A 27946-nucleotide genomic window follows, 5' to 3' on the forward strand; every position below is an offset into this window, starting at 1 on the left:
AAGTGAGTGAGTGAGTGAGTGAGTGTGTTTGTTTTTGTGCGTGTGTGCGTGCGTGGGCACATGTGCGTCGTGTGTGCACGTGTGTGCTAACCTTTGGGCCTCTGTATGCAGGTGTGCTGGTTGTCACTCAGGAAGAAGCCGTCTCGGCAGCGACACTCGTAACTCCCCATCATGTTGACACAGATCTGCTGGCATCCACCGTTCCCTTCAGAGCACTCGTCCACGTCTGCAGGAACACAATTTAACAATTCATTCATGTCCACATAAAGGAGAGCGTATACAAGGGCACACATATTAAAAATGGGGCATAGTTTTGTACTTTTTTCTATTTTGTATGACTTGTGTGGTAATAATATGCAAATATGTCTTCCCTGTGTATTTTTGGTTTCTCCCTGAAAGCTGAAAGCCTTTGAGTCAAAAGGCCCAATCGAAATACACCACTTTAGTGACACACTAAAATCAGCCACCCGTCACTCTGTACTCTATGGAGTCTATGGGTATAAGTAGAAGCGTCTCTGCCATATATGTGGCGGCTGCCAATTATGGCAGAGTACTTTGCAAGCCTTTTTTCTCTTTTTGGGGCAAGTTGTTGAAACCACAAGTACCAAATGGAACCAAATTAACCCCCTCTCAAGAAACCATGAGGGTCACTGGACCCCTTTCCAGTGAGCCAGCATGCACAATAGCAGCACCCACAATGGAACACAACCGTAATTAGCATCAATTGGTAACACCTGTGAAGGAAGTAAGGAAGATTGATGCCCACTTTCTTTCCAATATGGCTGCTGCGCATAGAGCCCATTAATCTATTGAACGAGTTCAGTGACCATTGTTTTCCTCATTACACATCTTCATAGCTAGCTGCACAGAGGACTGTCTGAGTCTACTGGTTGTCCACTTGGGAAGAAGACTCTACCCTTAGCCCTCCTACTAAACCCTTCCCACGATCTCCAGGGGATGGAGGTTTGAGTAGTTGTTCATGGTAGCGTCCATCTTCCTTTAACTTGGCTCAACAACACTGTTTTCACCCATAGCTGCAGAGTGCAGTGTTCTTTTTTCACGTGGGTCAGAGTGACATGGTGACACATGTTGTTGTCACTGTGGAGGGAGGCGGTGGTGTTGATGGAGTGTGACAGCAGCATGGAGGACTTGGCCAGACTAAGAGGGTCATAGGGGTCAATCTGACAATAACACTCTTATCAAAGCAACAGAATTCTGTCTGCTTAGCTGACACTTTTTTCCACCACTGGGCAAGTGGTGGAAAAAGTATAGGCTACTCAATACTGCAATGTGTTACAAGTAACAGTCCATACATTTTCTCGAGTAAAAGTACAAAAGTGTCCATCAAAATGTACTTAAAGCACCAAAAGTAGCAAGTACTCATTATGCAGAATGTCCTATTTCACAAGTTTTCAAATGTATAAAATATATTAAAATAGCAGATCTACAAACTGGTTAGGGTTCACGTGGTTAATGTATGTTTTGTAATAATAATCAAATCTACAAAGTAACTAGTAGAGTAAGTAGACGATAATTTTTGTCATCGTTTTTAGTCGACAAAATTAACACGTTAAGAAACAATTAATAAACATCAATAAACATTCTTTGTTCTGTACTTACATACATTTGTATACAAAACGATGAAGTCCTTAAACCAGAAACCTAACCGCACGTGGAAGCCATGGGTGAGTCTTAACCGGCAACGCATGTGTCTTAACCGGCAACGCATGCCCCCCACTTGTATCATCTATACGTACATCTATATATTATTTTTTTTACTCTGCAAGGGTTTTGAGAATTCCCCCAGAAAGATAACTTAATCTCCAGCCTTCTTCACTCTTCTTCAACTGGACAAATAGACAGTAAATTAGTTTCGCATGACGATTTCATTAAAAAAAGAGGCTTGTGTACACAGCACATTATTGATGCGCCGAGCGTAGGAGATGGATAGGGTTCCACTATGGTCAGTGTGTGTGTGTGCGTGCGTGCGTGCGTGCGTGCGTGCGTGCGTGCGTGCGTGCGTGCGTGCAGGGATGGAGTCCAGATCTCTGGGGGGAGAGCGGCATATCTATTTGGTATTGATACTTTTACTTGGGAATGGGAATACTTCATCTACAGTACAGCACACACGCGCACACACACACACACACACACACACACACACACACACACACACACACACACACACACACACACACACACACACACACACACACACACACACACACACACACACACACACACACACACACACACACACACACACACACACACACACACACACACACAAGCATCTGCCAGCCACGGTTGTGCAAAAGCCCATTGTGCAACACCGTTAATAGATCGTTCGTAGCTCCTTGCCGAGAAGTCATGATTCTTGCTTTCTTACTTTCCCGACACAAAGAGGTGGGCTGAGCAGTTATTTGTGGTTTGTTATGTGATGTCTTGTTTATCAGGCCTACTGAACGCAAGAACATGACAGCAGCTAGAGTTGGAATCCAGAACCGGATCCAACATTGAGGAACCAGAATCTATACCATCACATTTGGGGCAACTGGGAAACAACCCTGTTCTAGAGCCAAAGTTATTTGGTTGGAAAAGGTCTGTCAGAGCTGGTATGTGGACTTCACATCTGCTATACAATTACAATACCCTTGGTTCTGAGCAGGTTGGTGCCTTGCACGCTTTCATGCACATTGTAAAGCCATGAAGGAGGTGGCGTTCATCACTGGTAGCTTTTGTGATCTCTACTCGCTGGCAACCTCTCGTCTCACATCTGCAGGGGCAATGCACCTTTTATTTATTATTATTTTGTATCCATTTCCCATGGTTGAAACTAAGTGGTTTAAATTAACAGTTACTGTGAAGCAACCAACGGCATGTTTTTTGTGATAGGAACGTTTTCTGTTTTACATTAACCACTAGCAACCCTAACCACTATAGCAACCCTATTATGGGGGGAGCATTCACCTTAAAAAGCAGATATACAAGCTCACAACACGGTGGGCTTGTCAGCTTGTAGTAACCACGGACTTTTAAAATCCAGATTTAGCTGCATGTCCCTGTCGCACACCGGAAATACCTAGCTGATCTACGACTACAAGCATGCGTCACGTCACATGCTTGACAAATTGTGAGCTTGTAGATCATCTATTTTTGGTGTGAGTCACTGCACGCAATCAAGTACAATAAAGGGATTACCTATAGGAAAGCACACACACACACGCACACACCCACACACACACACACACACACGCACCCACACACATGCACAGAAAACACGCACGCACTCGCACAAAAACCCATGGGGTGCAAGTCCTGCTTTTCACACAAAAGCTCTCATGACATATGCGGCACTCAGCCTCAGCACTGGCCGGTCAGACCCCCGGAGGAATTCTCTCTCTGAAAAAAAAAAAGTCTGTCCGGCCGGCCGGCTCATCAATGAAGGTTTCATTTCCTGATTCCTTCATCCCTCCAAATGAGCCGTCGCCTGTCAGTATACCATCTCTCCTCGTTTAAATAGCTCCCATAATTCCCTGTGTTGTGTGCTGCTGGGGCAAAGGGCCGGCATCCAAAGCAAATATTTCCAAACGGAAAAGGGGGGGGGGGGGTATTCTGGCACAGGCCAGAAGGGAGAAGTGCTCATGTTATTTGGACTTTAAACATTTTTTTTTAATTCTCTTGAGAGGATGGAAAAAAAGAGACAGAGATGGGGAGAGAGGGAGAGAAATAGAAGGGGGGAAAATGTCTTAATCAAGTTAAAAGCGCTGCCTCAGTTTCTTGAAAAATGAGACATGTCTCTCTGCTCTATCCTCGCTTCACTCGAGCAGAGTGAGAGAGAGCTAGAGAGGGGGGGGGGACTGGTTCAAACGCAGAGAGATTAAGAGATTGGTTGTGTTTGTGGAGGCCATGTCCGCTGGTTTTCTCAGATAGCCTTGGCTGTATATATAACATTTGGCCTCGCGCTGAGCTCCGGAGCCATGTAAACACTGTGCGGTTGGAGTTACAGAAACTCAAAAAAAAAACCTCCTTATTTTGGAGAGAAAACGCTCCGGTCTTTTCACTCTCTCACTGCAGGGTTCAGTGACTCTGACATTTATTGCTGAACCAGAGTTTTTTTTTTCTTGTTTTGTTTTTGTTTCTCTGGCTGTGCCCCGTGTCTGTCTGTCCTGTCCTACCGCGTTCCACCCGTGTGCCTGTGGCTTAGTGCTCGGATCCGGACAGACGGACGGACCATATCGTCCTTGTCGGCTGGAAACCTCATATGTCCCAAACTGTAACGTTTCAGATTCTGATTCAATTAAAAAAATATCAAAAAATAAATAGCACAGCAGATCTGCTATTTTGAAGCTATCTGCAAAGTAGTCAAGCAGACACGCATGGCCTTAATAAGGCAGCAAGAGGGGGGCAGGCAGGGGGACAGCAGAGCAGTGGAGACACTGCTGGACAGACAGGGGGACATCGGGGTCACCGGGGACAGGCAGAATAGTCAACCTACAGTATTGAAAGACACAGTCCAGTGGCTTGTAAGTAACCCCATCCTAATCGGGTTGGCAGTGCCTCAGGAGGCTAGAGCGGCGGTTTGGGGAACCAGTTCAATCCCGGGCTGCTCCAGAGTTAGTCAAAGTGTCCTTAAGCAAGACACTGAGAAAGACTCCCGATGAGCAGGTCGGTGCCTTGCATGGTTTCCTCCGCCATCGGTGTATGAATGTATGTGAATGGGTGAATGTAAGGCGCTATATAAAAGCACAATTGGCTAATTTGGGCCCTGTCCTTTGCCAGTGCTAAAATGCCACACCAGGGCGTGAGACAGGATATCACTGTAATAGAGAGACTACAGACAGAACAGTAGGTGTTAGAAAGTTACAGGACGCATACTAGAACATGTTAGGGCCTCGTTTGCAGCGTACGGCGACACTGGATATCTCAACAGAACTGGCCACTGCTGTGGGCCTGTAGAACAGCCATTTTCCTTAGCTTAGTGCATGTCCTACAAAGTTGAACGTGGTCAAAAAGGATTACTGCGTGTCCGTCCCATTGGGCGAGCGACGCTGCCGTGCGAGTCAGTGCTCCGGGAGTTCAATGACATGGCGCATTTTTTCAGCCACTTGACTGAACAGCCAGTCGAGGAGCGGAGCCAGGTTTTTGAACCCGGGCTGAGAGCCCCCCTGAGAGCCCCCCCCCCCCCACACACACACACACACACACACACACACACACACACACACACACACACACACACACACACACACACACACACACACACACACACACACACACACACACACACACACACACACACACACACACACACACACACACACACACACACACACGTCAGCTGAGGGCTCCAGCACAAACGGATCTGCCGCCCTGAAATTGTGCTTGTCCAACGTCGTGCCAAGCAAACACAAAAATGTATTTAACATTTTCATCCTCTCAACTTTGCAGTAAGGGGATGTTTTTTTATATAACACATAAGCAAACTAATACGGCTTGGATTGAACGCAGGATGTTTTCATTATTGAATTCATTTTCGTATAATTTTTTTTTACTTTTCAGTCTCCTAGGTAACGGGTTTTGGCTAAACAAAGCACAGACTTTAAAATATCTCGCTGGGTTTAGCTTTTTCCTAAATAAAAGAAATATGAGGTAAGGTCATAACAAATGGTATTTTCTACCCGTTTCCTCCAAAACAAGTCTGGAAGTATTTTACAAACAAAAGAAGCAAGGATAAGTGTTGTGCTGGACAGCCTCGTGCCAAGCAGGCCAGACCAGAGGCCTGCCGCAACGTCTGACAGGCTGCAACGTCAGACTTTGTGAGAGAAAATAAAAGCCCCAAAAAAGCGACAAGGCCACATGAGCACACACACGTACATGCACGCATTTCCGTAAAATCGTAAAAGAAATGTGCAAATTATTTCTTGTTTTTCTTTTTAAAACATTATAAATACACAAATCTTGTATGGGGGTCTCAGGCACAACATATCAGATGGGTCGGTCCGCAGACAAATACCTATTAATTTTGCGGTCCTTGACATGATAATGTTTGAGAACAACATTAGGAAGCAAGGTCCAAATATTAAGCAACTACATTGTAGAAACAAGACCCCACTGGCCAGACCAAAAAAGAAAGAACTAGAAAAAGTGCCCCTCGGGGCACAGGTCTCCACCAGGGCAGGTCGGGTTGTGGCCTCCTGGTTCTGAAAAGTTTGGGGCAGAGGTTCATCGTTGGCATCCAGGGAGTGTGTGTGCAAAATTTGGCATCGACCGGGTTAGCGGTGCCGGAGATTAGGTGGTAAAAGACGGATGGACGGACGGACACACGCACACACGGGGACTCACACACACACGGACTGAGTGCAAAACATACTCTCTCCCCATGCTTTCGGCCTGGTGGAGCCAATAAAACCCGCAATTACCAATATTTACACGTGGCATTGACAAAAAAAAGAACATTGGCTTATAACAAGCAGACTTGGCAACACGTTCTGCCAGCACCCAGTCTGCAATCTATGCATGCAAATTTACATCCCCCCCCCCCCACACACACACACACGGTTCGCTTCATGGAGGATGGAAGAGAACAATCCCAGAGACAGAGAGAGACAGACTGTGGAGGAGAGAAATAGTCTCTCCTCTCCCTGTCCAACACGAACACGTCACAACAGTAGAGATTTGTCCAAAGTCCGCCCCGGGGGCCCATGGCACGAGGTCAGATTTAGCCCACGGCTCCCTTAATAAAATGCATAATTTATTTATTCCCCGCCAGTTGAGCATGGTCATGTGGAATTCATATACATTGAAGTTTTGTAGAGTTTTGAAACTAAATCTGCCATGGGCACATTTCTGAGCCATTTCTCAGTGGAAATGGACCCGCAAGAGCCCATTTGGTTCCATTGGTACACTCAGAGTTATGGGGTCCTTGAAATTTAGACAATGGGGATTCAACCAGACTTTAGGCTTCATTTTATTACCGTAGTAATCATTGTCATAAATACTTTGTTTTAAACCAAACATCATTCTGAATCCATCACATATGGATCAGCAGATTGTTGCCATTAACGGTGAAGGTTAAACAATGACTCACCCAGAGGACAAAGAATCAACAGAGAATCATTGAATGTGACCTATCCAAGTAAGGTCTGGTGGGATGGGATTATTGGCCCTCATTTATCAGTGGAGCGTACAAACCATCTTAAATGTGAGCCCAGGAATCATTTTACGCCCACGTGGGATTTACAAGCAGGTGTACTCCTCAATAATCGTCCGCTGTTGATAAATGTGGTGCAGACTCGCCCCGCCCATTTTTCGATGCAGAAGCGGAATGTGGCAGAGAGGAGGAAACTTTCCAACTTCTGAAGTTACCCCACCAATTGTCTCTGTGGATTCACACACACACAGCTACAGCATACACGCCTATCATACAGTATGCGTGGGAATGGAACATGCTATTTGCATACACTGTACACAGGGCACAGAAACCTGACACGTCCAATAAGAAAATATAAAATAAATAAAACAGAGATACGGCCGCATTCGTAACAGCGCAAGTCCAGTCAGATATGAGAAATATCCTATACCAATTTCATATGATGTCGACGTATGCATTTACAAAATGTATTTTTTGACGTATAATTTATTACATTATTGGAGTGAATACATTATGTTTAGATACCTGTCAGGTGGTCAGAGTGAGCCATCCTGCCAGCCTGGTTATCTAACAGAGGCAGTCCACTCAGTGAGTGAGTGGGCAGGGTATATAATATATACCCTATTATATACCATATTATGGTATGGAGCCAGGCTAGCATCCTGCATTATGCATACTGTACATATACGGTGTATGAGTATAATTATAAATCACAGCACAATCTGGACTCAGGGATTAAAGGTAGGTTAAAACAAAAAGTGTTTTGTTAAAAGGTTGAAGCATTATATTCTGATAGTAATCATTGCTATAGAGTGTTTGTTCAGTAAAAGGAGCCCCTCTGTCTCTCCAGCTCTTCAATAAACTAAACTAGTCTATATTTTCAGGTGAGTAGCAATATTGTGTTTATTGCGTTATCACTTCTAATTTCACTTGTTTAATCTGTATGCTCTCTGAGGTCTATTGATTGGATAACATTGGTATACGGACCTGAAAATGCCTTTTCTGTTTACTAAAGAGCAGGTGAGACCATAGACATGAGTCTATATCTATCCTGTGTGTTTTCTTTATCCTTAATTGTCTTTTAACCTTCTTCGTCTGTTTCTTGCAAGCAATTAAATAAGTCCAATCAAATCACAATGCCTTTACAGTGTCACCGCGGGCTCAGCCTCACAGAGTAGCTGAAGTCAATACAGTGTCGCCACCACTTTAATGCACTTAAAAGGCATGGCAAAATCGTCTCTGTCGGGTGGAAACCTCATATGTCCAAAACTGTTACTTTTCAGGATTCAAATTCAAAAATATCAAAAGCAGCAGATCCACGCGCTCGAAACGCGGCGCAAAGTCGATCTGCTACTTTTGATAGGCCTACATCTGTGTGACCCTGTAGTGTAGTATGATCAAGTAGGGCATTCATTTACGGGGGAATAAGTTTGAATTATGGAGATAAGAGGTTTCTCCTTGACAACAATGAAATGCACCTTAAAGACATGGCAATTTAAGTGTGTTTCAAAAGGCTGTGGATCAAGTCAACATCAAGCTCCGTGGTGATCCCCCCCCAGTCCAGCCGGTCAATACTACATCAGCCCGGGTCCTTCAGTGTTTGATTAGCCAGCCTTAGAACATGATCCCTGGAGGATTAGGCTGTCAGGGGAAAAGGCTCAACCAAGCGAACAGCTCAAAAAGCTGCCAATGTACAGAGCTGGTGTGTAAACAAAAGTCTTGTTACTGCTGCTATGGGGGGCTGCATGTCCCAACTATGACATTTTAACTTGACCCATTCATTGTCACACAAGTAATTGTGATAAACAATTTTCATTGTGTTTCGTGGTATTGAACATCGGAAGATATAAATAAAAACAATTGCATTTCCGTTTAGGCTCAGTGAACAGAAATGTGCACGGGGCAGATCTGACAAATAACTGAAATATATAAAAAAGGAAAGGACTGACAAATGTCATACCTTAAACTTAAATGCATTGTGTGCTTGTAGATATGCTATTTCCTTTTTTCCTTTTTTATTTGAAAATGTATGAAAATGTTTCAACATGGAAACAATAATGACAACTATGCAAACTTAATTGCGATTATCTCAAATAATTGCAATTAGCGGAGATTGTGTAATAACTGTGATGGGCCTAGTAACCCTAGTTACTGCTATGAACAAAACAAAGAAAAGAAAAAAGAATCAAGCTGTAAAGTAATCAAGTAACATTGTTTATAATATTTGTGTTGCATTTTTCTCCATAACCAGCCAACCCCCTCATTTCAGAAGCTGTCATGACATTGCCTGCGTGTTATAGATCATGTTATGTCTTTGAGGAAGGTTAAGGCACAAAGGCCATTCATTTCATTTCCCTGGAAATTGTGCAGGGAATTGAGCCGTGTTCCAATCAATACAAACCAAATCAGTTGTTTGGGGTCGATAGGAATCAAAGGAACACGAGTGTGGCAGTGGTGGTGGTGGTGGTGGGCCGCGTGCTGCAGGGACCTGACCCCCACTCACCAAGCATGCATGGCTGATGAATAAGCAAGCGACGCAGAGTCAAGACCTTGTCCACTGCACCCAAGTCATTACATGGATCAGGGGGTCTTCAATGGGTTTTTTTCCAGGCCTATAGGACTTCTTAGCTCAGAGACAGATGAAGCTGGACCCCCCCCCCCACACACACACACACACACACACACACACTACATTATTTATTTCATGAAATTGTGTTGCAGATGAAACTTATTGTTTCATAGATTTCATACAGCTTCATAGACTTGTTTGACAGCACTATGAGTGCATATCTTTGGTCCGACCCCCTATACCCCAAACCCAACCTATAACTGCACACGGAAGCCACAGGTGAGTCTTAACCGGCCACGTATGTGTCTTAACCGGCAATGCATGTCGGAGCCACGGGTGAGTCTTAACCGGCCGACGTATGCGTCTTAACCAGCAACGTTTGTCAGACTATTGGAATGTCGGACTAATGCCCCCCCGCCCACTATCATCAGAATTGTGAAAATGTATGTTCTTGTTGTAGATGTTTTCATGTTAATGTATATGTCCTTTGTCTCCACACTTGTTCTGCTCTTTTATTCCCCTCTACACCAAATCTCTTCACCAAAAATAGCATCTCTTAAAGCTCACAATGAGCTGCAAGACAGCTACTTTTCTTTTTTTAAGTGGATGAAAATGAAACAATTAAATGTTTTCAAAAAGATACCTCAATCAAACGTAAGTTTTTCAACTTAATCAGAAAGTAATTTGAAAATATCAGCCAAAACATCAACCAGCCGTCTAGGACTCACCAAAATCGGGATCGGACTCAGAAATTTGGCATCAGCCGAGCTCTATAGCTGTCGCTCGCTGATGAGAGAGTGAGACATTGTGCTTTTTAAGTGTGTGTACATTCGTCATTCCTCTTGTCTAGCTCGGATCAGCCACAATCCAGACATATGATCCCCCAATAATGTTCCCGGTAGGGTAGGGGCTAAAGGTTGCGGGAGATTGTGATTTGTGGTTGCGCGCTTGTAAATCCATCAGGCGGGCTGTTTGTACAGATGCTAATGATATTTGGCACCACACCGGCTACTTGCGCAAGTTTAATAGACCGTGTCAGTGATAAGAAGGAATTTAGGTTTCTGAAGGACCTAAAACAAAACATATAGGTCGTAAAATAACGTGGGGACGCGAGGAGGACGGCAGTGGGAACTAACTAGCCTTTGCTGCATCTGCTTTCCATTGTTCAGAGGATGTGTGTTTTGGATTAAAACTGACATTACATTTTCTGTTGTTTCTTTTCCTAAAAAAAAAAAAGGAACAACAACCCTAAAGCTCCTCGTGTGAAGGAGGCGTTGCGATACGGTACCATCCATCACTTTTGCAAAAAAGGCTACAGTCATGGTCATAAAACTTGTAATAAAGTTGTCACGCTCGGCCTGATCTCTCCTGTCTGTCTCTCTCCAGGGCATCAGAGTGCTGTACAATAGCTTCTCCACGAGGTAAATTATACAGTGTGAGACGTCTCACTCGCATCACACGCTGTGCCTACCGGGAGATGTGCTGTTGCATCGCATCGCTTCCACCTTGCTGGCTTCCCTCTGGCAGCTTGGCGGGGTGCTGGGCGGAGGGGGGAAGGGGTGGGATCGGCCCCCTACAGGCTCAGGTTGCTCTCTGCTTGCGATGTCATCACACAGTCCTAAGGTATGCTGTCATCACTCCTAGATACAAGTAGTCCTACAGTGTGATGTAGGCCTGACATCGATAAGTCGACTAATCGATCAAGGGAGCCTTAGTCGACCAGCAATCTCTCAGTCGATTAGTATTTTGAGTCCCGAAAATGGGACATTTGTCCCGCATCCATCCCACATGAACCAAGCCATGTCCAAGTGGGACAATTGTATTAACACGATCGTGTATTTTTCATGTATTTATCGTCAGATAGCTTTAAAAGCATGCTCAGTCAATACCCACTTTTGTACTCTGTAAACTGCTTTTAGTGGTTCCCTTTAAATGTAAATGTATATAGATGTATTTAGTATATATCTTAAGTAGTCTGTGTGTACCTATCTACCCAAATGTAGAAAGGCCTAATACATTTTTTAATAGGTCTACTCATCATTGATTGATTGATTGATTGATTGATTTTATTTGGTGATAATAAAAACAGCACAGAGCACTTTCTGTCATAAAAGTCAATGCATCGAAGTCAATTCACCAAGGATGAAAACACAAGAAAGCCTTTCGGCTTATTTCCAGTCCAAAAAACACTAAACAATGACAAGACATCACAACATTGTAGGCTCTGATGCAACGAATCCCTGACAATGAATCCCGGATTCGATTCCTAAGCCCAGCGGGACATTTGCTGCACGTCGCTCCCCGACTCTCTCTCCCGTGTTTCCCGTCAATGTCCACTGTAGCACGATCAAATAAAAGCAGAAAAAGCACCCCAAAATGTAATAATGTCGAAGTTTCACCTCTGCATTTAGAACGAGCGGCTGTCTATTGAGTTCAACGGACAGGTGGCACCATCTTGAGAGGTTTTCAGCTATTATACTTTCAATGGTGTGAAGTCAGCTCCAAGTCCCCAGAGAAGTCATCATTCTGGATTTGAACACGCTTAAAAGCAGCTTAAAACCTGGAAGAGGAAGCTTGTAATAAACTCTCTAATAACCTCTTCCTCTCCTCTCGGCTGTGGTGAGGGCTACTCCCTCAAGCAGAGCAGCGCTGGGAATTAGAATAACAAAACGTTCTCCGAAAAGGGTCTGCAGTGAGTTCACGCACCTGAACGCATCTGCAAGAGATGCATGGCTGCTCCAGCGGGCCATTTACGTTTAATTAGGCAACGGCTGCTTTGCTTTCATATCGTTGCCGCGGTCAGGTAGAAACCATGTATGTCCAAACCTGTTCGTTTTTTTATGTTATGTGCAAGAAAAGTGAAAATAGTGAAAATAGCCTGGTTACGAGCTCACGTGTCGCCTCAGTGGCGCGTTGTGAGCTTGTATATCAATACTTTTGTGTGATGCTCTTGTATAATGAAGTAGGGCGTTAAGTCACGACAAAAAAAAACATAGCGTACATTTTGGGACACGGAGATAGGAGGTTTCGGCCATCATATCGGCAGCGATATGTTACAGTATGTGTGCCATATCACATGGGAGGATGTTTCACTAATGAAACATTGCATAATATATTTTTGCAGGGCTATGTTCTATAATTAAGGACTGAGGACTCGAGTATTCCCTCTTACGCCAGGGAAACGTTATTATGTCCAAAATTGTTACTTTTCAGGACAAAGTCACAATCTCTTGTTAATACTTTTCATTGGTTCAATATTTCATGCAGGCAGGCAGAAAAGACTACTTTCAACCTGGTGTTATATGTCCGAAAATCTTTAAGCTATTTACAACTGCAACAATAGCTAATCTACAATTCTGAAATGCAAAGTGACACGTTGACAGCTTGTGTGCGTGCGTGCGTGCGTGCGTGCGTGCGTGCGTGCGTGCGTGCGTGCGTGCGTGCGTGCACAAAATAAGTGTGTAGGCCTAACAAAGAAATTGATGGCTGCAGTTTGATTGGATGCAACAGCAGCACTCACATAACCACACACCCGCAATTACACACCTGCATGCAACACAGGAGCTCATCCACAGCACAGCAAATGATCCACGTGCATATAATGATCCTGGCTAAATGGTTTGGAAAATAACCCATGCCATGCTCGATCAGAGAATATGTATTTATACACACAGAACCGTGTGACAGGCTGAAGGATAAAACACTGAATAGACCATGAATAACTGAGCGGAGAAACCAAAAGCAATGCATCCACTGACTTGCAGATGGGACTGCATGATAGAAACAAACTAATAAAGGACTACATTCACATTGTTCAACATAACTTACTTATATATATAACTTAATACAAATAACTCACTTAGTCATTTTTGGGGGGCCAACTACTCCTTTAAGCGATTATTACAAAATGTGAAGGAGTGCAGTTGGAACAATAGCATCACTTTGGTACTTTGACTGTCAATCTGTTGACAGCTGCATAGAGACAGATGTTCCATAAAGCCCTCATTACAAAGACTAATTAGAGACTTCAGTGGTTCTCAGCCTGTGGTTATTTTGGGGGATCCCTAGTTCAAAGATGATCATTTGGGGGCGATGCCTCAAAAGGTTCAGAACGATTGAGCTACGTCAGTTTAAAGGAATCTCAATTTAAATTAACATTAAAGACTGTTTTCACATGTCGGACTCTCTCTGCTCTCTCTCTGCTTTACTTTTAATAGTGATTGGCATATGGGGGGCTAATGTTGGTTGGCACAGTTGGGTCACCACCACAGACCCGGGGAGGCAGAGAATGGATACAAATAAAAAAGCTGTACACATGTGGCACAATCAACTGTAGATGAGCGGTTTTTTTGTTGCTATTTTCGAATAGCCAAAGTATAAAACAATGGTTAAAGTGGTTACACCTATGCTTTCAAGGTTTTATGGGTTCATTTATAAACTCAGAAACTGACTATACTGGCGGGCCATAAATATCACATTTTAGGAAGGAAGGCCATATTCAGTCTGCCCTCATGCCACGACTGGCCCACAGGCTGGACTTGGAGACATGTCTTCCTTGGAGAGAAGGATCACTGTAAAAACCAATCCGTTATTCTGATTGATCACCTTTATCCTACGATGACATATTTCTATCCTGATGGGAGCGGTCTCTTCCCCCCAGCCACAGGTCACAAGGGGTCACTGAATTTGGTTTGTTGACTGTGAAAACTGATGTGAATCCTATGCTGCTGTATGAACATCCTTAGTCATCCTTAGACTGTTCGGCAGCAGGTTTGAACCGGAAACGTTATCGTTGACTTCACTTCAGGGAGAACGCACTTCAATTAAATGTCATGACCAAACACTGTGACCTTTACTAAAACGTCGGTTCATCCTGTCATTTGTCTACCTGTCTGTATGTACATTTTAGAGGGAAAATCGGGCGCGCGTGTGCACACACACACGCACGCACGCACGCACGCACGCACGCACGCACGCACGCACGCACGCACGCACGCACGCACGCACACACGCACACACGCACGTACACACGCACGTGTCAGACTCAGCCTGTGTATGAGGAGAGTGTTTTTACACCCTGAGGCGCTCCTCCCCAGGACGCCTTAATCCCAGAGTTCCTCACGGTTCATTAGGTGCATGTGACATTGATGTGCGTGCCGTGCACCTTCACCACAGGCAGACATGCACAAGGCTCCGCTTTGATGGAAAATCACACAGCTAAGGTGCTGATATGTTTGTCTGTCATCACCATATACCCTGAAAAAGCAGCTCCACTGCACAAGAACCAAGTGGCTGGGAGTTGTTCTGTCCTCTACTGCCTAATTCAGTGCTTCTCAAACTTTTTCATGCAAGGGACCCCCAAATTGATATATTTGGCCGCGAACCGCTCAACTGAAAATGTGTTGTGATGGGAGATTTGTGTTACAACAACAAGGTGTGACCCGAAGGGTTTCAAAACAAAGAGAAAGGTGAAAATGCAGGACAAGATAGACATAATATGGGCGGAGAGAGAGAGAGAGAGAGAGAGAGAGAGAGAGAGAGAGAGAACGAGAGAGAGAGAGAGAGAGAGAGATGGAGACATGAAGACACAAAGACAGACACAAAGACAGACAGACAGACAGACAGACAGACAGACAGACAGACAGACAGACAGACAGACAGACAGACAGACAGACAGACAGACAGACAGACAGACAGACAGACAGACAGACAGAATGAAGCTTGTATCTGATGTCTATATGTCAGCCAGCTCCTATAGGAACAGCAGACACCTTCCTCTCCTCCATTTCATAACCTTTTAAAGTTGTACTGTGTTCTTCATGGGGTTAATACGAATGGCACACCGGGGTGAAACATTAGACGCTGGGAAAGAGAGCGCTGTACCGGCACACCTCTGCTCTCGAGAGCGCCCAGACAGCAGGGTCAAACTCTTCATAAATTCACTCCTTTTTCGACAGAGACCCCCCCCCCCCCCCCCTTTCCTGAAATCAAGTTCAATTCTCAGCCTCTATACCTGCGATGTGAAACAGATTCACGTGTTTTAGATGTATAAGCCGTCACAGGAAGGTGAACGGTTCATGGTTTCAGCCTCCCAGAAACGCCTGTCGAGACTCTCTGGACACGGCAGAGACAAGAGGGATGAATTTATGCGGCAACATGTATTATGTCAGGCTCGATACGGCTCGATGGGCGCGGCCTAATGGAACGTGCTGTATGGTTTTCCCTATATGGAGACTTGTGAGATCTCCATATTTCAATTTTCTTTTAGTGAATGAATGCATCTACTTCATCATACAAGAATGTCGCACAAAAGTGCAAATAGCGACAACAACACTGTTTTCCCTACTTTTAAATGTTTTTTAAATGATAATTTAAAAAAGGGGAACGATTTTGGACATACAAGGTTTCCACCCGACATATTATATAACCATGCTGTCCTATTCTGGACCATGATGACTTTACCACTTTCTTCACCTGGACTCCCTATATGGGGCACGCATGGCATTATGGGTGAAAAGCAAAAAGCGAAATATATAAACTATTCAAAGCGTGCTTGGGTGGAGCAGTGGTGACGTGCACGCCCACCACCGTGAAGGTTGGGGGTTCGATTCCATCGTGTTGTATCCAGAGCGTGCCACCCGCTCAACAAACTCGCTGGAAGCAGTGTTTTTGAAAGGGGGACATTGGGGAGATGTTGGGGGGGCTAAGAGACCTTGATATAATAGTAAGAGAGACACTGACTACTACTGTACCTGAAGTGCCAGCTGTACACACTTGCCTACAGCTGTGCTCCCTACATTAAGCTCTATTTTACACGTTCAACATTGTTCAAAAATAGCAGAAATAGCCAATCTGTTTCCCGTTCACAATACTTCATTTTGACATCATCTGCTAGCTTTTAAAAGGTGAGTAAAAATGAAAAATCACACCCGTATGAAGTGAGGGGCGCTCTTATCATCTTACAACATCGCGGGCGGTTAATTTATGTACTACCAATGTATATATACATATTTTATGACGTAATTATCAGACAAAACAAACATGGTCAAAACAAACATTAAACTCTGTATATACAGTAGGAGAGGCTAGTGCCCCTGTGCCCCTCAAAAATAGTCTGCAGTGAGGGTTAATTAAATGCCCAAATAGGGACGTCAGTCACCTCACGGTTTAATTATTGACGTTCTGACTGTTGGCATCTTCCAGACGGCAGCCATGCAGATTAAACAGTGAGGACGGGAGCATCATGTGGTGGATATAAATACAGTGGGCGCACTTCCCACGATTGTGATTTTTCAGTAGCGATAGGTTCGTCATGGCTGCCAGTTCCCACTTGATGTTGTGAGGGAGTTCCTGCCACTTCAGAGAACACTTAATAATAGCTAGCTTGCACAGAGTCTTCAGGCTAAGACTTAAGTTCAAGATGTGCAGGTCATTGGTTGTGCTTCCTGCAAAGAACACAATACGATCTCCCACCATGAACAGAACTTTGAACCCGGGCCTTTCCACTTCGATCAGTGTCGGGTGGATTAAAGGAAATGCCTGTATATGTAATTTGTAAATTGATTAGCGGTATACTGTGGTTACTTTGCACCACTTTTTATGCGTATGTATTGTCCCAGCATATGACGTCAGCCAGGGTATAACTGAAATAACTAGCTCTCAACTAGAATAAAGATGTGGATTAAAGGACCCAATGCCAGGGTGTAATTGGTTTTCGATGGTGACGTAATGATGATATGTTTTCTATGTATATGTATATGTAATTTGTAAGTTGATTAGCGGTATACTATGGTTACTTTGCGCCCCGTTTGATGCATATGTATCGTCCCAGCATATGACGTCAGGGTATAACTGGTATAACTAGCTCTCAATGATGACGTAATAAAGATGTGGATTAAAGGACCCAATGCCAGAGTGTAATTGGTTTTCGATGGTGACGTAATGACGATATGTTTTAGTGTCGGGAGGATTAAAGGTATACATGTATGTAATCTGGCACCACTGCCGTATCAGGCACAAGTAGTCATTACGTCATATGCTGGGACAGCGCATACGCATCGAACATCGACCTGGGCGAAACTAGTACTTGCACGCTCTGCTTGCGCAAGTAACTAGAACTGCACTCTGTCGAGTGCCTACTTGCTTGTTGCACACAAGTAGGCCATAAATGGCCTACTAGTGCGCAAGCAGAGCGTGCAAGTACTGTAGACCGCTACAAACTTTCAAATCTCAGCCTCTCTGTGAAAGAACGTTTGCAATATTGAATTATTAGGTTTAGCTATTTGCAAGTACCTTGCTTTTGGAGGTATTTTGAAGTATGGTAAAATCTTCTATCTATAAAGGAAATACAGTCCCATCGTTTTAAAAGTGTCCAGGATCCACTTGTAGTTTCTCAAATAAAAATAAGTCATGGATATCAGATGAAAAAAAATGTATATTAATTGAAAAAAAATATGTTATCACGTATACAGTATAATATTATTTATTTTAAACTCTCAATAACATTGCTTTAAATTTACTTAATCTTGCACTATAGTGATATCAATACTAAATCATGGTCTGAGTAATAGGTGTCTCTAACTTCAATGTTTGTAATGGTATTTTCATATTTATTAAAATATACATGATCTAAAATACTTCGTAATCTGTAGTTGGATTTGTGATTAATTGTTTAAAACCTAATCCGGACATGAAGGCCTTTATACTTCCATCTTTTTCATTATACAGGTCATCATTTAAATCTCTTAGTATCATAATAGAAGATGTCGAAGATGTAGGTAGACCTTATCAAGTTTCTGAGAAATGTCCTCAATTTAGAGGCGAAAGCCACAAAAAAAGAAAGCTTTGTCTAACCCGACACTGAAACATATCATCATTACGTCACCATCGTGAACCAATTATACCCTGGTATTGGTACATATCTTCATCACGTCATGGGACATACGCATCGTAGGACTCTCTAGGCCGCTTCAGGACTTCCCTATTTTCACATCTCCAAACAACCTGTTCATGCTTCTAATACTACTTATTCACATGTTTACTTCTTCGACACAGGTTATAGTACTGTTTTTCTCTATTTCCATATATAAACGAGTTGGGGGTCAGGGGTGGGGTGGGAGAAGGGTTACGGGTATGTCCTGTGTATTTGTACTGTATGTCATGTTGTGTCTTTAGTACTGTGTACTTGCACTGCTGTAACGTTGTATTTTGTATGTATAGGACCCCCTCTAAAACGAGATGCCACATCTCAAGGGGCCATCCTCTCAATAAAGTTCAAAGTTCAAACCGGACGAAAACATACCTGCACGGTCTGTTTCCGTATGTCCCGTGGCAGCATATGACGTAATAATAATAATAATAATAAAACTTTATTTGTATAGCACCTTTCATGACATGAAATGCAGCTCAAAGTGCTTTACACAAAAAAAGAAAAGAAAGGCAGGGCATAAACAATACAGTGAGGACATGAATAACATATTTTTTTTTAAAAGACAAATAAATCAATTAAAAGCAAGGGTGTAGAAGTGGGTCTTGAGCTGAGCTTTAAAAATGTCTACAGAGGCTGCCTGTCGAAGGTACAGTGGGAGTTTGTTCCACGCCGTCGGCCCGTAGAAGCAAAAAGCTGCTTCCCCGTATTTTTTAGTTGCCATTTTTTTAGGCAAAGCAAGCAGGCCAGCAGTGGAAGACCTTAGGGGGCGGTTTGGGACATATTTCGGCAGGCAGTCATGTAGGTAGGAAGGTGCGAGACCATTGAGAGCTTTATAAACAAGTAAAATAATTTTAAAATCAATCCTAAAAACAACCGGAAGCCAGTGCAATGAGGCCAAGACTGGAGTAATATGTTCTCTCATCTTAGTTCTAGTTAAGACTCTGGCTGCTGCATTTTGGACAAGTTGTAATCTGTCAGTTGTTTTTTTTTACAAGTGCTGTTTCTGTGCTGTGGCCTTTCCTAAAGCCAGATTGGAATTTGTTATGCACATTGTTGTTCTGTAGAAACACATCCAATTGATGAAAGATGCATTTTTCTAAAACCTTGCCCAGAAAGGGCAGATTAGAAATGGGTCGATAGTTACCCAGCACAGAGGGATCAAGATTGTGTTTCTTGAGTAAGGGCCTAACTACAGCCGTCTAATGATTACTTATGCCTGTTATGGCAGTGGTGTCAGATTACATACATGTATACATAGGGGCATTACTTTTAGTCCAACTGACCCTGAAACATGTCATCGTTACGTCACCATCGATAACCAATTATACCCTGGCATTGGTACATATCTTCATCACGTCATATGCTCTATGTATATATATATATATATATATATATATATATATGTTTTTATGGGTTTTTTATGTAAAACATAGATTGGTTCCGTAACCAACAGCCAATTAGCTACTACAAACGTTATGCAAAGCCCAGCCAATCACAGCGGAAGTTAGATTATTATGTATATATGTATATGTAATTTGTGAGTTGATTAGTGGTATACTGTGGTTACTCGGGTGGTTTGATGCGTATGTCCCTTTAATCCACCCGACACTGAAACATATCATTACGTCACCATCGTAAACCAATTATACCCTTATAACAGCAGTGAAAACACAAAGATGAATGGGAAGAGGTGGGAAGAGAGGAATTGATTGGCATGACTATTACATTGGGTGGAAAAAGGGGTAAAATGTTTTCCAATATAGCAAAAATATCTACTTCTAAGTCACAAGGCATCGTATCCGAGCACATTGTGAGCTTGTAGATTTTTTTCCACTAAAGGGCTTAAGTGGATAATAGGACAAGCTTGGCTGCTCGTTTGAAATAACACCCTGTTCTCATTTTCATCCCCACCCAACCGCTGTGCCTCCACACACACACACACACACACACACACACACACACACACACACACACACACACACACACACACACACACACACACACACACACACACACACACACACACACACACACACACACACACACACACACACACACACACACACACACACACACACACACACACACACACACACACACACACACACACACTTACCTAAGCAGTTGTGCCCATCGTGTGCCAGTCGGAAGCCGTCATAGCACGTGCACCTGTAGTTTCCCGGGATGTTTATGCATTCGTGAACACATCCGCCGTTGTATTCTGTGGCACATTCATCTAAATCTGGAGAGAGAACACACACAATGTTCAGAGACACTTCAAAGAGAACCTAGTGCATAACAGTACGTTTTAACAGCGGGCGAGCATCGGCCGACACATCGCCCAATCGCCCGTCATAAAAAGATACAAAATAATTCATCTTTTCGGGCGACGTTGCCCCGCCCACTTTTAGACCATCGCCCGTTCGCCTGCTATCGCCATTAGTCGCCGGGTCCCATAGACAAATAATGCACTTCCGGAAATTCGTCTGGCTGTCGCCCTCTGTTAAAACGTACTCTAACTGTAGACATGTTGGATTGACTGATGGATTGATGGATTTATTCATTGATTGACATATTTGTTGACAAAGTGCAAGTGAAGTAAAGTGTATGTGTATGCGTGTGCGTGTGTGTGTGTGCGCACAACGAGGGAGGTTAGCCTGACAGGGAAAGTGATATTTGTCACTGCATGTACTCGTAACAGGCTGGGGAGCAGGGAGTGTTGGGCGGGAGGACTAGGATGGAGGGCGGAGGCTCTCATCCCGGTGGGTGCTCCTCACTGGCAGGTGAGCCAGTAGGATATACAACAGGGGTTCTCAACATTTTTGGCTGGGGACCCCCGGAAATGCTTTGGCCGTGTCTCAAAGCATACTCTAGTTATCATTGACCATTTTGAAAAACATTAGAAATTTGAGATCCATGGCCAGCATGCACAGTGTTGTGTGCAAAAACGTCTATGTCCAAGACCCTATAGACGTTCTGCGAGGTCACAACACACCATGTCACTTGAGCTTGTAGATCTACTATTGACGGTACTTTTATGTGACACTCTAATATGATGAAATAGGACATTAATGTATGAAGACAAAAATATGAAGAAAAAAAACATTCAATGTTGGAATGTGTCCGACATTGTACTCGTACTATGTGAGATTCAGACAGACAGACAGACAGACAGACAGACAGACAGACAGACAGACAGACAGACAGACAGACAGACAGACAGACAGACAGACAGACAGACAATTAACCCACCCCAGGCCATTTTAGAGAATGGAGATTAAGTGTTTATTGTGAGAGCATGGGTCTTTCAGGTCATCGATGGCAGATAGTAAATACATCTATGGCGTTCATTTGATTCACCTGCTCCTAACATGTATGGTTGAATGGCTTGTCCATCTTCATCACACTTATGTTCACAACAGTAGCAAAAATACATGACTATTGTTTGACTGAGAGACGTGGAGACAGAGAGAGCATATCGTTTCACATTCGTCCAAAACTGTTAACTTTTAGCCGACCAGCAACTCTACATCTGACCTCAAACCTCAAACCCTTAGATAATATAGAGCTGACCTGTTCTGACATTCCATAGCCTAATTATGCCGCGCCCGCCAGCCGGCGAAAACTAGAGGCCCGAAAATTAAGGCCTGGCCCTACCTGGGCCCTAACTGGGCTGACCCGAGGCCCCGCCTGGCCTTACTAATTAGCACACATTTTACCCATTTTACCCGGCCCGAAAACGGCAATTAAAAGAAAAGTCCATATATTGGCATTCCCAGACCTGTTGTTTCAGCGCGACCTCGCTTCTCGCCCTCAGGGCGTCTTACTGGTATTAGTAGTTTAAGTATAACTAAATGCATTTGATTTAATTACAAATTAAATACAAATGTCAGGATTCCAAATCAAAAATAGAAAAAAAGAAAAATCTACAAGCTCGAAATGTTTTGAGCTTGTAGATCAGCTATTTTTGCGCACAAAAAAACGTAAAACATGGAGATAAGAGGTTTCTGCCTGACAGTACTGTACAGTTGGAGGCCATCGATATTGTCCTTTTCTTTTTGCTGAGGTTTGCGTGATCTGCGCAAAAGGACAGTTAACCCATTTTGGGCGGGAACCCCTTTTGGTGTTTTAAACATTATGTTATAATTTAGCTATTGAAAAATAGCAGATCTACAAGCTCATAGCGCGCCACCGAGTGGCGCGCTACGAGCTTGTAGGTCTGCTATTTTTGAAAAATCGTGAAAATATTTATTTCAGAAAACTGGAGGATTTAGAAGGATTTTTTAAAATTTTGAGGTCAGGCCTAAATGGGTCAAATGATAAGGGACAATATCGGTGGCACCCAACTGTATATGCAATGTGGCACTCTGGAGTGAGTGTGGAATTATATACTGTAGTGGCCCTCTCCATCATCAAAGTTGCCCCACCCACCCCAGCCAAGGACTCTCCAAAAACTGACATGAGCATCGGACCCAATCAATGTGTCATCGGTGGGGACTCGGGCTTGATCTCCCATCAGCACTTTAGCGGCCCATGTGGGGCCTGCATCATGACTTCTTCAACTCGGGACGTAATGGGTGTTGACAGCAGAGGGAACACTACAGCACCAGCACAACACTCCTCATGCCTCTCAATCTGCAGCCCGCCTGACCCTCTTAGCACAGCCCATTCCAGTGGTGGAAAAAGTACTCACATTCTTTTGTTTACTTCAGTAAACGTATCTACACTGAAATGCAGAAATACTCTCTGTTAAAAGTGAAAAGTCCGGAATTCAAAATGTACTTGAGTAAAAGTACAAAAGTATTGGTATCAAAATGTACTTAAAGTACCAAAGGTAAAAGTACTCGTGATGCAGAATGTCCCATTTGAAGTTTTCAAATAAATCGTTGGAAAATAGCAGATCCACAAGCTCACAATGTGTCGCATCGCAAAACATTGTGAGCTTGTAGATCGGCTATTTTCAAATGGCCGAAATGAGGTTGTTTTGTAATAATAATCAAAACCTACAACGTAACTAGTAAGTTTTCAAATATATGTTGTGGAGTAAAAGTACAGTATTTGCCTCTGAGATGTGGTGAAGTAGAAGTAAAAGTATTGACAGTTGGAAATACTCCAGTAAAGTTAAAGTACCTCAAAATTGTGCTTAAGTACAGTACTTCAGTAAATGCACTGACCCTCTTAGCACAGAGCATTCCCAGGCTGCTGCTGTCCTCACCTAACATCACATCACCGCATCATTGGCACTGTCGGGGCAGAAACCTCTTAACTCCATTTTATTTAACTGTTAAGTGTTTTCCCCGTAAATTAACGCCCTAGTTGATCATACTACAGCGTCACACATAAGCATCAAAAGTAGCAGATCTACAAGTTTTCAAGTTTGTGGATCTGCCTTTTTTTTGTATGCTGAAAAGTAACAGTTTTTAGACATATGAGGTTTACAGCCGACAGAGGCCATGTAAATAACTCGAACCGTGAAGGACGTCCGTCGTGGTCGTCACGCAACGAGAAGAACATCGACAACGACATCGTGGCCAGAGCTGTGCTGTTCACTTATGATTCACTCCATGTTTTAGTCAAAGCCAGTGGTGGTCCCCAGAAAAAGGTGTTATCACAATTATTTTAGCCACTTTATCCATTTAAATGTTGGCTATTCAAAAATAGCAGATCTACAAGCTTTTACATGTACAATTTCAGAAGTGTCTTGAATGACTTTTTTTTTTTTTAATATGATCCAAAAGAAAGTATGCACATCTCTAAAAAACGTTCAGGTGCTGAACAAAAAGATACGTACAGGAAAAAGAGATGTAGTCCGCACACCGTTTAGCAGCTCCCATGGTAGTTTTATTTAAGTTAGGATGACAACATTTCGACCCCAAATGGGTCTTTGTCAGGTATCATACCTGACGAAGACCCATTTGGGGTCGAAATGTTGTCATCCTGACTTCAATAAAACTACCTTGGGAGCTGCTAAACAGTGTGCGGACTATATTAGATTATTTGTTTTAACACAAATCTTCTCTCCTGGTGGTCGCTGGCAGAAATACATTTGCAGATGTATGTATCCTCGACCAAATACATGGTCTTCTAGAGGAGGGTCTGTCTGTCTGTCTGTCTGTCTGTCTGTCTGTCTCTGTGAATGCATGCTGGCCACAGAAACAGAATTACCTCTGCTAAATGTTTCTTTTACTGTATTTTTTATGACCTATTGAAATATTAAACTTTCATTTTACAATGGAAGTCAACAGGGGCTGTGATCACACTTAAATCTCGACAAGATCAGACCTTTATTGATCCCACGAGGGTCGCCAAAGACAGCACAACACAGCCACACATGACATTCCAGTGACAGCAACACCAGCAAGGTGGCAAAATAAAAATAATAATTAGCTGCTTTAGCAGCCAGTTTGAGGGTCCAATGGAGTTAGTCGTTTTGTCAGAAGCACTTTTTATACTTTTCATTGGTTCATTATTTTTTAACCAACACAGACGTAAAGGATTAGACAATAATCGGGTATGGGCACTGATGACGCGGAGGAGGAAACACGCCGCCAGCACCCACAGCGTCCCGAGCGGGAATCGAACCCAGGACCTTCTAGCTGTGAGGCGACAGCACTACCAACTGTGCCACCGTGCCCCCAAACTGTAACTTTTCAGGATTCAAATTCAAAAGCAGCCAAAGTAGCAGATCTACAAGCTCAAAATGTGTCGCTTGTAGATCTGACACTTTTGCTGCTTTTTTGCGACGCTGTAGCATGATCAAGTATGGCGTTAATTAACAAAAAATAATAAAATAAAAAAAACGATTTACTGCATCAAAAGTAATCAACAAACGATACTATAAAGATGGTCAAACATTGGCAAAATTGTCAAATAATATAGGAAAGGCGCAAACACTGTGAAAATAGCCGATCTACAAGATTTTGGTTCTGCTATTTTCACAATATTTATCTGTGGGAACTGAGTCTAACTGAATACATGCCTCAATTCATACAATTCCAAGTGATTGTCAGGGTGGAGGGGTCCCCAGTTCAATTATGATTATTTTGGGGGGACGTGGCCTGAAAAGGTTAAGAACCACTGTCCTATACACAGTATGACTGATCCCAGGCTGGTCTCATGAACTCCCACATCCACATAGGAGCATGACATTACTGTATTTCATGTATGTCTTCAACCCATACTACTAAAAAAAAATCACACCTGTGTGAACTGAGTGGTGCAACTCCCCTCTCCTCCTGACCCCCCCTCTCTCTCTCTCTCTCTCTCTCTCTCTCTCTCTCTCATTAGCAGGCAACAGTGCAGCACTATCTCTCTGTTTCTGGCACAACAGCGCCACTTTTGCCCCTACTGGTACTCATAGTCACATAGGTTAAAGTCACATAGGTTAACACGGACATTGTTGTTCCTGGTTGCACCACTCAAAAATCACACCCGTGTGAACTGAGTGGTGCAACTCCCCTCTCCCCTCTCCCCCTGCCCCCCCCCCCCTCTCTCTCTCTCTCTCTGTCTCTCATTAGCAGGCAACAGTGCAGCACTATCTCTCTTTCTCTGTTTCTGGCACAACAGCGCCACTTTTGCCCCTACTGCTACTCATAGTCACACACATACATAAGCACATAGGTTAACACGGACATTGCTGTTCCTTGGAGTGGTTGGCCAGACACAGAAGAATCTTAATTTTACTCCAGAGGCCACATGTAATAGAATTATCTTTTCAGAACACAGTGTTTTATAAACAACACAAATTAAATCCAGTAAGCAATAAAAATGTCCTTGCAGTAAATTCTAGTCGGACCTCTGAACCTTAGCAATAATCTTTCAAGTCTAAACAAATGTGAATCTAGTGCAGCCTAAATAAGTCTGTTCTATTTTGGGCATTTTTCAAACATTTTCAAGCCTACAGACGAAGTTACCAATATACAAGCTCAATGCATCTTTGTGAGCTTATACTGTACGTAGATCTGCTATTTTTGGAATAGGGCTAATTGGAAGAAAATCACTGAGAGGTTACTACAGTAAGTTACCGGTAGTTCTCAAAGCGGGGTCCAGGGTCCCCCGGGGGATCTTGAGGGGTTTCCAAGGGGTCCCCAACCAAAATGAGTTAACCATTTTAAACACTATTAGCTATTTGAAAACAGCGATCTACAAGCTCACAACACGGGACACGTACGTTTGTAGATCGAGAACCGTTCACCCCACCGACTTCAAATTTGACACATGCATTCCACACTAGAGTTCTCATCAGACCTGAAAATGAAGGCCTGGTCCTAGCCTACCCTAACTGGTCCAGCCCGAGGTTCGGCCCGACCCTAAAAATGTTAGGCCTGAAAGGTCTGAGTGAAGGAGAGAAAGGAAAGAAAAAAAACGTCACTATATGGCCACGGCGCCCCGCGCCGTGTTTCAATTGTTATACCGCGTGAGTGTGAGAGAGAACGGTCTTATCGTCACAGAGATAAAGCATTTATGTAAATCACGTTAATGTTCCATTTCCACCATTCTAATGGATTCCCGGGGTTAGTAAACATCTCTGAAATATAGCAGCAGCTCCCTTTAGTTTCCTCTGAAGTGATGCAGTTACCCGTTCACAAAGTGCAACTTTTTCATCATTCGCCGTTGTGCAACAGTCCAGAACAGAACTACATGGACAACTGCCAACTTGGCTATAATATTAATCTAGTAGGCTACTGTAAGTTTACATCAATCATTGCCTCTCAACCCCAAATACATAGTACGCGTAATGTGCGTCACGGACTGTGTCCAAAAGAACATACATACAAACCACCAACATGCTGTCGGGCATGTTGACAGCTTACAGGGCTGTTATTTTGGGCACATAATGAGGCGCGCCGCACGACGACGGTTACAATACTAAGCATTTTGGAAACCAAATAGCCTGTACAGTACAGTGGACTGTAACATTGCGTGGTCATCATGTAACTTGCCTGTAGCCATGTGTATGTAGTGAACATTAATGTTAGCGTTTACCTAGAGTTATATGGAGTGTTTACTGTGTCGATTAGGCAATTATTCGCCGCACCCAGCTGGGTTTAACGAGATAGCAGCGCCAGTGCAACATGAAAACCTGATGCTTCCAAAACGAGCTATCGTGGATCTTATAAAACATTTGCGCACATGGCACACCACCACAGGTGTGCCATGGGCACATTGCGGAGGCACAATGGAGACAGGAGCGCAACATGAATTATCTGACGTTTATCCTCATTCGACCACACCTATCCACGGTAACGTGACACCTTTGCACTGCGTAAAATGTGCCTTCTAAATGTATATATAT

General features: G+C 43.4%; 1 protein-coding gene across 3 annotated transcripts in view; it reads right to left on the reverse strand.

Annotated features, from left to right (window-relative positions):
* The window catches only part of scube3 (signal peptide, CUB domain, EGF-like 3), a 197251-nt gene that overhangs the window by 128374 nt on the left and 40931 nt on the right, over window positions 1-27946 (reverse strand). For all 3 annotated transcript variants that reach the window (XM_079528503.1, XM_079528502.1, XM_079528501.1), the window contains exons 3-4: window positions 20768-20893; window positions 92-226 (exon numbers count right to left, since the gene is read on the reverse strand). In XM_079528503.1, coding sequence (XP_079384629.1) covers window positions 92-226; window positions 20768-20893 — 261 coding nt within the window. The remainder of the gene's footprint in view (window positions 1-91; window positions 227-20767; window positions 20894-27946) is intronic.

Source organism: Electrona antarctica (genome assembly GCF_951216825.1).
Source record: "Electrona antarctica genome assembly, chromosome: 2".
NCBI lineage: Eukaryota > Metazoa > Chordata > Actinopteri > Myctophiformes > Myctophidae > Electrona > Electrona antarctica.